This window comes from Mus musculus, chromosome 16 (genome assembly GCF_000001635.26).
Source record: "Mus musculus strain C57BL/6J chromosome 16, GRCm38.p6 C57BL/6J".
Taxonomy (NCBI): domain Eukaryota; kingdom Metazoa; phylum Chordata; class Mammalia; order Rodentia; family Muridae; genus Mus; species Mus musculus.
The window spans coordinates 4,474,350-4,486,661 of record NC_000082.6 but is presented as its reverse complement, the minus strand read 5'-3'; the positions used below and the strand labels follow the sequence as shown (position 1 = coordinate 4,486,661).

General features: G+C 46.1%; 1 protein-coding gene across 6 annotated transcripts in view; it reads left to right on the top strand.

Annotated features, from left to right (window-relative positions):
* The window catches only part of Srl (sarcalumenin), a 64,930-nt gene extending 55,247 nt beyond the window's left edge, over positions 1-9,683 (top strand). For 3 of the 6 annotated variants that reach the window (XM_017316846.2, XM_017316847.2, XM_030248915.1), the window contains 2 exons: positions 152-385; positions 3,378-9,683. In XM_017316846.2, the coding sequence (XP_017172335.1) occupies positions 152-385; positions 3,378-4,189 (1,046 nt within the window). In that variant the 3' untranslated portion in view covers positions 4,190-9,683. The remainder of the gene's footprint in view (positions 1-151; positions 386-3,377) is intronic. The other 3 variants (NM_001347162.2, NM_001361474.2, NM_175347.6) reach the window with 1 other exon arrangement.
* The last annotated feature ends 2,629 nt before the right edge of the window (positions 9,684-12,312 follow it).

The following is a 12,312-nucleotide window of genomic DNA, read 5'->3' as shown; positions in this document are numbered from 1 at the left end:
AAGTGAGAGGAGAAGGCAGGAGCCTAGCAAACCTATCTTTGTGGTGTTTTCCAAGGTGTTTTCCAAGGTCCTTTCCAAGACACCTTGCTTGCTCACACCCCTTCCAGTAGTGTGTTCCTCAGTGCTTGCTGTTTTCCTCCCATGCATGCAGGTGCTGAACCTACCACCTCTGAGTTCACTGTCCTTATGCATGGGCCCAAGCTGAAAACCATTGAGGGCATCGTCATGGCTGCTGATAGTGCCCGATCCTTCTCACCACTGGAAAAGTTTGGCCAGAATTTTCTGGAGAAGCTGATTGGCATTGAGGTTCCCCACAAGCTTCTAGAACGAGTCACATTCGTGGATACACCAGGCATCATTGAGAACCGCAAGCAACAAGAAAGAGGTAATTTAGGAGACGGGATATGCTCAGTGGGGAAGACCACTTGCTCTGCAAGCGTGAGGACCCCCCTTCAAATCTTTAGCACCCATGTAAAAAGCCAGGCAAGGTTGCCCGTGTCCATACCTCCCTGTTATAGGGATCCCCTAGAGCTCTGTGGCCAAGAAGCCTAGCCAAACAGAATGAGAGGCCTGTTGTAAAGAAATAAGATAGAAGGCAGTAAAGCAAGACACCTACCATCCTCCTTATGGGCACACACTCACCCTCACATAACACACACACACACACACACACACACACACACACACACACACACACACGGGGGAGGGGGGAGGGAGCGCGAGCGAGCGAGAGAGCGAGCACACAGCCATTTCTGAATAGCAAGAGCTCTGTTTTTGGACACTGTGATCAACAGAGGGTGGTAGGCCAGCAGAGAAGAAAGGATGGTTAGACCATTGGTCTAGACAGAGAGATGCACTGATTCTCTTTTCCACTGCTTCTCACTGTGGTTATGGTGACACTTTGGGGTTTGGAGGGTCTTGTTCTCTGCCTCCTAAAGGGCTGACTAGATTTGGAGATAGCCAGTATTTTCCTAGAGGGAGTACTGGTATTCTCTGTAAGATCTCAGAGATGTCCACGCTGTGAAAAAGTTGTCTTTGGGTGCCAAGTCTTTCCTGAATAGTGGAGGGCCTGGACTAATTGTGAATTATATTTGAATTCTGGCTAATCTGGGGCTTGGGCTTACTCTCCATTGAACATGGCCTACATCTCTTCTTACTCCTAATATTTGTTTTGTTGCCTTTTAGCCTAAACCTTTATTAGTCGTCCCAGAACCCTGCTTACCTTTAGATGGCAGGTGATTGCTATCCTAGGCCTGGCAGGCATGAAGCCATATCATAGGCCATTCATATACTGCCATGGCACAGGGTTACCTGCACTCATGTGTCCTAAACAGGGCAGTCATAGTAACATATAACTAAATGGCAAATCTCAATGTATGGTTATGCCTTGCATTTGGGTTACAACTAGACCTGGTTTAGTAATAACAATGTAATTTACAGTTAATGATAACCTTATTATGCCCTATTATCAATCAGATAACTTTATACATTATTTGGTAATTATAAAAAAATCAGTGTTCTCAAAACTGTTGTATTAGTCAGGGTTCTGTAGAGGAACAGAAATTATAGAATGAACCTATGTATGTATGTATCTATCCATCTATCTATCTACCTACCTATCTACCAGGGATTTATTAGAGTAGATTACAGATGATAGCTGTCTACCAACAGAAAGGCTAAGAATCCAGTAATTTAGTCTATAAGGCTGTCTGTCTCAGTTGGTCTTCATTATACACTGGAATCCTGAAGAAGCAGGCTCTATTGCCAGTGATGGAATGGAATTGGCAGGGAGATGGAGTGCAAGACAGCAAAGAGAGCAAGCTTTCTTCTTCCATGTCCTGTATAAAGGCTGCCAGCAAGAGGTGTGTCCCAGATGAAATGTGGATCTTCCCACCTTAATAAGATCTGGATTAAAAGTGGGTCTTCCCACTTCAAATAATTTAATTAAGAAAAGTCCCTCAGGTGAATCCAGCAGCTCAGGTTTTAGTTAATTCCATATGCAGTCAAGGAGACAACCAAGAATAGCCATCAGAGTGGTAGTCTGTGTCTTCCTGTTAGAAAGTAAGAAAGTCAAGGAAACGGGTGAGAAGAATTAATATATGATGAGCATCCATGTGACTGCAGAATTAGCTGGGAGTTTTACTGTCTCACAACACAGTAACTCCCTCCCGCCCCTGGAACTTACCATTATGAGCAGGTTGGCCTCACACTCACAAAGATCCTCCTGCCTCTGCCTCTGAGTACTGGGATTATCTTGAGTGCTGGAACTAAAGTTAGGCACCACCACAGCCAGCCTAGCACAGTAGTCTCTAAGTCAGCTTTGGCATTATTGTTCTTTTTGTAATTTTACAGCTGATGAACAAGAAATTAAGAGCAGGTACCATCTGGCTAGTCTATAGCAAAAACTAAAATGCAGGTCATGGCAGACACTTAACACTCTCCCCACAATGTTTCCCCTTAAACACACATCCTCTCTCTTCTGGCTTCCTGATATCCTCCTTTAAATATCTTTGCCATTATCCTAGATCTTACACACTTTTAGAAAATCACTTGCTTTTTTCCTTTAAAAATTTTATTATTTCCTAGCTGGGTGGTAGCGGTGCACACCTTTAACCTTGGGAGGTAGAAGCAGGAAGATCATTCACATATCGGAAGCCAGCCTGGCTTACAGAGTGAATTCCAGGACAGCCAGAGCTAAACAGAGAAATCCTGCCTCAAAAACTAAAAATAAGATAAAATTTAAAAAATATTATTTTGATGTGTATGGGTGTTTTGCTTGCATGTATGTTTGCACCACATGCATGCCTGGTGTGCAGAGAAGTCAGAAAAGGGAGCTGGCTCCTCTGAGACTCAAGTTACAATTGGGAGCAGCATGTGGGTGCTAGGGACTGGATATGAGCTCCCAGAAAGGGAAGCCAGAATTCTTAATCCATTAGACATCTCTCTAGTCTCATTTCCCCCCCTTTTTGTTGCTGTTTTTGTTTTTGAAGCACAGTTTCATTATGTGGCTCAACCTAGCCTTAAACTGAAGATCTTCCTCCCTCTGCCTTCCTGAGTGCTGGGATTACAGGAGCACACTATCACACACTGCATAAAAATGTCCACTGTGGACAAAACCTTCCCTTTTCTAGGGATTCAGAAGCCACTGTATATTAAAGCATGGGTCAGACTGTTCTTGACTGAAGGTTGACAAAAAAAAAAAAAAAAAAAAGCAAGAGATAATTAATGAATTAATGTTCACTGATCTTTAGAAACCCAGAAAATAGCCAGTGCTATGGCTCTGTTTAGTCCATATAATGGTTTGGTACTGAAGGGGAGGTGCAAAGGGCTTTGTGTGTGCCCCACTCAGCCTGACTCCTCATTCCTGTCTCCCCAAGGTTACCCCTTCAACGATGTGTGTCAGTGGTTCATCGACAGAGCCGACCTCATCTTCGTTGTCTTCGATCCCACAAAGCTGGATGTGGGTCTGGAGTTGGAGATGCTCTTCCGCCAACTGAAGGGCCGTGAGTCCCAGATAAGGATCATTTTGAACAAGGCTGACAACCTGGCCACGCAAATGCTCATGCGGGTGTATGGAGCTCTCTTTTGGAGCTTGGCCCCTCTCATCAATGTCACGGAACCTCCACGGGTTTACGTCAGCTCCTTCTGGCCACAGGACTATAAGCCTGATACCCACCGGGAACTGTTCCTCAAAGAAGAGATCTCTCTCTTGGAAGACCTGAACCAGGTGATTGAGAACAGGCTAGAGAACAAGATCGCTTTTATTCGACAGCATGCCATCCGAGTCCGAATTCATGCCCTTTTAGTTGACCGCTATCTGCAGACTTACAAGGACAAAATGACCTTCTTCAGTGATGGGGAACTGGTCTTTAAGGACATTGTGGAAGATCCTGATAAATTCTATATTTTCAAGACCATCCTGGCAAAGACCAATGTCAGCAAGTTTGACCTTCCCAACCGTGAGGCTTATAAGGACTTCTTTGGCATCAACCCCATTTCCAATTTCAAACTCCTCTCTCAGCAGTGCTCCTACATGGGGGGTTGCTTCCTGGAGAAGATTGAACGAGCCATCACCCAGGAGCTCCCCAGCCTTCTGGGTAGCATTGGGCTTGGGAAGAATCCAGGTGCTCCTAACTGTGATAAAACAGGCTGTGGTGAGACCCCAAAGAATCGCTACAAGAAGCACTAGTTTCTGTGTAGCTATTCTTGGGTCCCCACTGGTGAATAAGCTTGTGTCCTAACTGTCTCAGAAGTCCTGGCTTGTTAACCCTTTGAGCCATACTGGTGACAATCAGTCTGCATTGGAGATTTGGGAGTTCATTGAGGCTGGTGAATCAGGGAAGGTTCTAGGGAGGAGAGTGGTAACTGTGAATTATAGTGTGCTTGTCATATTGCTTCAGTTAGAAGGCCTTGACACAGGCCAAGCCAGTCTACAAGGCTTCCTTTGCTTTTTCTGGGTCCTGTCTTAGAGAGACAGAGAGCAGCTAAATTCTAATGAATAATAAGATAACGAGGGTCAAATAAGCTAAACTCAGTGGAAAATTCCTGAGTAATAGAGGGTTCTCAGGTCTGTGTCAACTCCTCACACATACATCTTCTGTTTGATCCCTGTCCCTCCTTGGCTCCCTCCTAAGCTTGGGTTGATTTTCAGAAGTGGACAGACTCTTGAGTCTAATCTTCATAAATTTTGAGCCCAACCTTGGAATCTTCTCCATGTTTTCCCAAGGGGTGGGGCATCCAGAAAACTAAAACATGAGTTTTCAAATTAGGATGTTGATCTGCCACCCCAAGTATAATTTCATTGATGTCCCAGTTGGAGAGCTTAGATACTTAGTTGTCCCTAAAAGGAGAGTGAGCGGGTGATGTACTCAGGTACTTTCCCTCCTTATGTGACTTACATGAAGGTCCTGGAAGCACTCCCGGGGTTAATTGGTTTGCGGTGTATCTTTGTATGTTGCATGTCTTTGAAAGCTCAGATCACAGAGGTGTTGGGTTTCAGAGAGGACAATGGAGACCTTGCTCCTAGTCCTTGGAGGCTTCTCTGGACAGACATTCTCCCAAGTTTCAGGGGAAGCTGTGTCCACAGCTTCTTTGTGGGAGCACTTGATAGAGGACATGTCTCTTCTGGTTCCCAGAACCATGGTTTCTCTTTTCCTTTCTTCTCCATTCCCTGATGCATTAATACTTCCAACTGAGAAAAAGTCCCTGAATCAGAACCAGTACCAGCCTTGGCATTGGCACTGGTGCCAGATAAGACCTGAGGTTCAGGTTCAACCTGAACTTCTGCAGATGCCCACTGAATGCAGTCAGGACAGCCAGGACCTTCAAACACCAGTGAATGTGCACTTGAGGGCGTCAGACTTGAGGGCACAGAGAGAGGACTCCAGAGAGTCTTGCATGGCACACATACATTGCCACCTTGAAGTGCAGGGGAGTGAGAGGCTCTGGGAGGATGAAGAGATTTTTGATGGAGCGGGCAAGGTGAAGTTCAGCCTGCCTTGAGGGCTTTCTCTGAGCACAGCCAGCTGCTTTTTTGGGAGCAAGCTCTCCCGGGGGCCTTAGTTGTGAGGCATGGGTTGGGATCCGCCAGCACCAGGGTGTCATCTAGAACAGAAGGAAAGTAGGTTGGAGAGCTGAGCCAGTCATTCCTCCTAAGGATCAAGTAGGTAGCATAAGCAGTAATCAATGGAGACTACATAGAGAACTTCAATTTAGGAGTTTGTGTTTCTCTGAATTCCTGGCAGTCTGGTGCCCCCTCCTAAGGGAGGCTACTGCTCTGGCTCAATGTAGGGCCCAGGATCTGCCACAAATCAAAAGCCCCAGAGCTGCCAGGACACCGTTTCCAAGGAGTGAGTTTCTCCCGTCACAGTTATTCATGGCTAGGGCAGATGAGCTGCAATCTGTCTTGGATTTTTCTTCCCAAACTCCTCCCCTCTTCTCTCTATCATGTGCTCTCTGGAGAGACTGTCTTTCCCACCCTTCTCCTTCATGCCCCTCATGCCTGTGGGTTTTGTGTGGCAAATGTTTTTGCAGAAACCAGGGAAAAGGTTGAACTGTACGGACCTTGTCCTGGCTGTCAGTGCCTGCATGCTTGGAGGAAAGCAGATGACGTAAGGCCAATTAATTCTTACAGGATTTGCATTTGGGGGAAGACACCTTACCAGTAGTATCCTCCTTTTGGATTTTTCTCCATCTATTTCTTCTCTGTCTCCATTTTGCTCCTCTCCTGCCCACAGGCCACTGACTGTCAGTACAGGTTTTTAGCACGTATCCTTTGCCCAGCTCTGCAGAGATGGATTCTGAGCAAGTTCTGACTATGGGCGTTTCATCCCAGGAGAAGCATGGGATTCAGAGATGTCTGTGCCTGAACAGTGGCTGACCTTTCCAGTGTTCTTTCCATTCTGGTTTCATCAGGGAGAACGTCTCAATAAAGTTCCAATCTCTCTTCAACGCCTTGGCCTTCTTGATTGTCTCCAGCCAAGTGAATTTCTTAGTTTCCTTTCATCAAGTAGAGTATTCTCTCTCTCTCTCTCTCTCTCTCTCTCTCTCTCTCTCTCTCTCTCTCTCTCTCTCTCTCTCTCTCCCTCCCTCCCTCCCTCCCTCTCTTTCTCTCTCTCTCTCTTTCTTTCTTTCATTTTTTTAAAAAGACGTATTTATTTTATGAACATGGGTGCTCTGTCGGCATGTATACCTGCATTCCAGAAGAGGGCATCAGAACCCATTATAGATGGTTGTGAGCCACCATGTGGTTGCTGAGAATTGAACTTAAGATCTCTGTATTCCCCAGATCCTTCAGAGAAGCAGCACAGATAGTGATACCAGTTGGTTTATGCCCTTTATTATACAGCTATCTCATGATCTCTGTGGCTATTGTGGAGTAAGATCTGTTGGGATGGTAAGGATGGCCACCTTCCTCTGGCTAGCCCAGAAAGTCTCCATCCCTCTATTTGAATGGGCATGTGTATTTTGAACATGTCTTAACTCCCTGAGCCAGTATCCAACCTACCACATTTTATAGTTTCTGGTGAAGTAATCCCTTAATTTGGAAGTTTTCTGTTCTGGGATCCTCCCAAGAGGTTTTATAAGCTGGTTTAAGAGCTAGTTTGAAAGGGAAAGATGTGGGCCCTGGGGAAGAGGTAGATGGTTAGAAAGAACCCACAAGGGAGATCAGGACCCATAAGTCTAGGCCACACCCACATAGTTATCCCTGGAAGGGTGCCAGTCAGTGGCTGAGATCAATGGGCTCTCTGGCTTAGGAGCAGTTGATGCTAGGGCTGGACAAGTTGGCCATGTTCTCCCATGCTCACCTTATGTAGGTCTGCTTTGAACAATTGAACAACCTGACCTGCTTACCTGCTGCAACCTGGCCTCTCTCTCTCTTGCCTAGACCAGAAATACAGAGCATTGTCCTGGAATATGGAAGGCAAGCAACAAGGTCTTTTTCAAAGAGAAATACATGTAATAGGCTAAATTCTCCCTCAAATTTGTTCTTTTCACAACTCAGGGTTGCCATTATGGGAGTTGAGAAAGGAACAGGAAGTGAAGAAGGCAGAACCGTAGGGCATTCTAAACATAGTCAGGAAGTGTGAGGGATGGAGGTGAAAAAAAGTTGTAAGGACATATATACATGTTATCTAGTGTGGTTACACATACATATATGCATATATATGTGCACACACATGCACACACCCGGGACTCAAAAAAGCATTCAAGCGAAGTCTGAGGGGACTGAGAAGCCGGTGAGATGTGTGCTTTTGTGCCCAAAAGATGCCTAAGTATCTAGGGCAGTGTTGGACACACACTTGTATGCTACTGGAATGAATAAATAGATGCTGAAGGAGAAGGTGACTTGTGTGTGTGTGTGTGTGTGTGTGTGTGTGTATGTATATGTGACTGTGTATGTGACTGTGTGTATATGTGTTTATAACTCCATGTATGTATGTGTGTATGTGACTGTGTGTATATGTGTTTATAACTGTGTATATATGTGTGTGTGATTGTGTGACTGCATGTGTGTACCTGGATGGCCCACCTAGGATTGAGATCGAGGAAGAGGCATTCAAAGAGCAATGCCCTGTCAGCTCCTGGCTTTGCAGGTATGTCTTAGCCTTAATCTCACAGGTATTGGCAATATTTAATGCCAGTTCCCCCTCAGTGACGTGACACAAAGCTTGGGCTTTTTCTAATAAAAAGAAATTGTTCTCTAGAAGATCATAAAGGTGACAAGGAGGAGACAACAGAAAGGAAAGAGACTAGTGGCCTAGAACTGTATGCAGAGAAGGTGTGATCAGTAGGTCTTGTCCTAAGGGAAAATTCTCAGGCATAAAAAGGGACTTTCCCTGTACCTGCTTGCAATCTGGTATGTAGTCTGTTTGTCTACACTGTGTATAGGATCCACAGTGTAGAAAAGAGTGTTTATAGAGTATTTCCTTTGTGCCAGAAACTGGGCTTCAGCCCTGTAAACAAAACACACATCTAACAAAGATGGGCTGATCCTCTTACCTGTGTGTCCTGAGGCTTTATATGCGCAGGGAGGTCGCTGGCTGGCAGAGTTCAGAAAGCAAACGTCGTCACACTGCTTGGAATCGATTCTGGGCTTGCTACAGGATGGCCTTGGGCAAATGATTAAACTGCATTTCAGTCTCCTTACTCATAAAATGGAGACACTGTCAGTCTCTCCCTTACAAAATTGTGGTAGGGAATCAATGACTCGGACATGGAATGTGCTTGACTTGACATAGGACAAAACCAACTGACACTACTCAGTAAACTTTAGTCATCATTTCTATCGTTAGTCATATCTCACCGATGAGAGTGACTGTCAGAGTGGCCAGAATGAAGGCATGTGTAAATGAGAGAGCTAAACTTCTACCCAGTGCCCAGCTCCCTGTTTGGCTCAGGCTGGGTTATCTGTTCAGGATTACATTAGGTTACGCTGACTCTGACTCCAAGCCTTTTTCAAACTGGAGAAGATTTGATTGAGTTTCTAAGTGGTCATTCAGTACTTCGAATCATTTTTTTTTAAGTTTGTTTATGTATTTACTTGGTGTGTGTGTGTGTGTGTTTAGAGGACAACTTTTGAGAGTCTGTTCTTTCCTTCCACCATGTAGGTTCCAGGGATTGACTTCAGGTTATTAGGCCAGCATAAAGTATCTCTACTGGCTGAGCCAGCTTGCCATCCCTACTATACTCTTTTCTTCTTGTTGCTATTGTTATTATTAAAAATAGATTTTATACAATATATTCTGATTATAGTTCCCCCTCCCCAACTCTTCTCAGATATTCAACCCACCCAAATACATACCCTTTTTTCTCTCTCTCATTAGAAAACAAACAAGCATCTAAAATAATAAGATAAAGTAAAAACAAACCAGAATATGAGAAAACAGATAAATAGGGAAAAAAGAGCCAAAGAAAAATCTTAAGAAACATGTACATTAGAAAAAGATCTTTTTGAGATAGAATCTCACTATGTAGCCCAAGATGACCTTGAACTTGCTATGTAGCCTAGTCTGTCCTCAAATGCATGGTCCGTCCCCCTGTCTCAGCTTCCCATGGGGTAGGATTACAGGTATGTACCCCTAGGTCTAACTACTGTAGCTGATGTGTGCTCATCTGGAGCATTACCCCAGAGTTCATAGTACGCATTTCTCAAACACTAATAAAGGTGATTGTGAACTTGGTGTGGTGGCTTGTGTCTGTAAGCCCAGCACTCAGGAGGCTATAGTTTGAGACTACCTCAAAAACAAACACAAGACAGCACATAAATGCCGGGCATGGTGGCGCACGCCTTTAATCCCAGCACTTGGGAGGCAGAGGCAGGTGGATTTCTGAGTTCGAGGCCAGCCTGGTCTACAGAGTGAGTTCCAGGACAGCCAGGGGAACCCTGTCTCGAAAAACCAAAAACCAACCAACCAAACAAAAAAACAGCACATAAGAAAAATACAACAACAACAACAACAACAAAAACATCACAAAACAGAAACCCAAACCAACAAAAGATGATTTTGTGAAGAGTATGAAAATATCTGTTATATTTCCATTAATTCTAGTGCTAGTGACTTTCTCAGTACTATTTCAAAATATTTGGAACTTTTCAGATTTACAGGGTATCATTTCTGACCTCGGGAAGTAACTGTGTAGTGGGGATTCAAGGCATAGGAGGGGCAGTGATCAGGAAAGACCCCAGGAATAAGACGATGTTTTCCAAATCATATTATCACCAGTACAGAAGATTTTCTTACCCACTTGTTTTGAGATGCGGTCTTGCTATGTCGCCAGGATGGTCTGGAATGCCTGGATTAAAGTGGTTTTCCTGCTGCAGGCCCCCAGTAGTTTTCCTTTTTCTCATTTGTAAAGAACCAATGAACTGAAATCATTAAATTTTTGTTTGAACAGTAATGTATTACCTTTGTTGAAAAGGGTATTTCCATAGAGTCAGGACTCTTCCCTAGAATACCAGAAAAGGAGGTCAGACTTAGGGAGGGAGTGCAACTTCAGCTACACTGAAGGCTGGACATGAGTGTAGGACGGGGTCCTGGGGGAGACGAACGCTTGTGTGGCGGGGGTGATGGATAGGGCAGATGAAAAAGTCCAGGGAGTCTAGGCCACTTAAAGTTCCTGGGCAGAGGACAGCATGAAGAAACTGAAGATCCAGCAGGAGTTTCCTGCCTGCCCCTGGGCCTGCTGTCTTCCCTTAACTCTGTCCCATTCCTAAGAGCTAAGGACCTGGAGAAGCTTAGTCTATCAGCCTGGCCCTGTCTGTAAGACCTGGTTGGACCTTGCATCCACATAGGCACTAAAAAAGCCCAGTCCACGCCCCGTCTCTGGTTTCTGTGACATTTTGGCATATTCCACCTCACGAAGCCAGTTAACACCTGGCAGTGTTTGTGAAAGCAAGGATGCGATGTTGTGATGTGTTTCTGCCCCTGCGGCCCTGTGAGGACATGGGACTGCTGTTGGTCCTCCACCTCCCCATTCCGCAAGGCCACAGGTGGAGAGATGCACTTCTGGAATGCATGGGTTGCAACTGGCATCCTGTCTGTGGCCAAATCTGGTTCCTCTATCACTACCGGAAACCCTGTGGCTGTGCCTGGCCTTGGCCTTCTTCCCCAGTTCGGCTCCTGATCTTAATGAGGAAAGTGAGGCCAGTTCTGAACCCGGGTCCTGAAAGTGGGGGGAGTGGAGCTCCTCACTGAACGTCTCTCAAGCCAGGCTTTTCATTCACTCAAATTTGTCTTCCTGAGGTGGGGGTCACCACCTACGGTGCAGCCACTGGCCGTGGCCCTACAGGCACCAGCCACAGAGAGGGTTGCAAGCTGGGTCTCAGGCACAGGAAGCAGTTCACAAGGCAGCAGTCTTGGTGCGCATGCGCACGACCGCACTGCTCCGTCGCGCTCCCTAGCGGCCATCTCTCGGTGCTGTCGTGCTGGCACAGCGCATGCGCAGACGTGGAACCTCGCGGTGCTTCCTGAGTCTACACTGAGTCTCGAGTGGGCGGTGACTGGGCAGCCGGTCCCAAGATCTTTTCGAGGCTCAAAGTCCCCTCAACTCCTTCGTGTCCGAGTCCGAGCTCTGTCTTGTATCCGAGATCTAGTGGGACGTGAGGTAGTTGCACGCCATTACCTCAGCGCCAGCCGCCTTGCAGCTCCGGAGACCAAGCGGTGAGGCTAAAGAGGCCGATGCACCTGGCCCTTCCAAGCAGTCCCCCTCACCCTCCAGCCAGAGGACGTCTAGGAGCCTGAAGCCAGCCGAGTTACCCAGGGGACAAGGCTGTGTCCTGAAGGCCGGTGTTGCTGAGGCTCTGCCCTTCGGAAGCTGTGGAACTGACAACTTTGAAGCCCTGAGAGGATCTGCAAAATTCTGATTTAGGACCCAGGAGGCCTTGAACTTGCTCAGAGTTATATGCTGTGGACAGTACATCCTAGAGAATTTGGTGCTTGCTGTTTTTAGAGGGCTATTTTCTCCTGGGCCAGCCCCCAGCTAAAACAGGAAGTGAGGATTTTAAGAGATGATCCTAGGAGCTTGAAATTTAAGCTGACCTCCTCTGTCATTAGCCACAAAGCTTTAGCCTAAAGTGGTGGCGCATGTCTTTAATCCCAGCACTTGAGAGGCAGGTGGATCTTTGTGAGTTCTGGCCAGCCTGGTCTACAGATCGGGTTTGTACTGGCTAGTTTTGTGTCAACTTGAGTTGACACAGTCTGGAGTCTGGTGTGGTAGTCTTGGTTCTATAAGAAAGCAGGCTGAGGGCTGGTGAGATGGCTCAGTGGGTAAGAGCACCCGACTGCTCTTCCGAAGGTCAGGAGTTCAAAT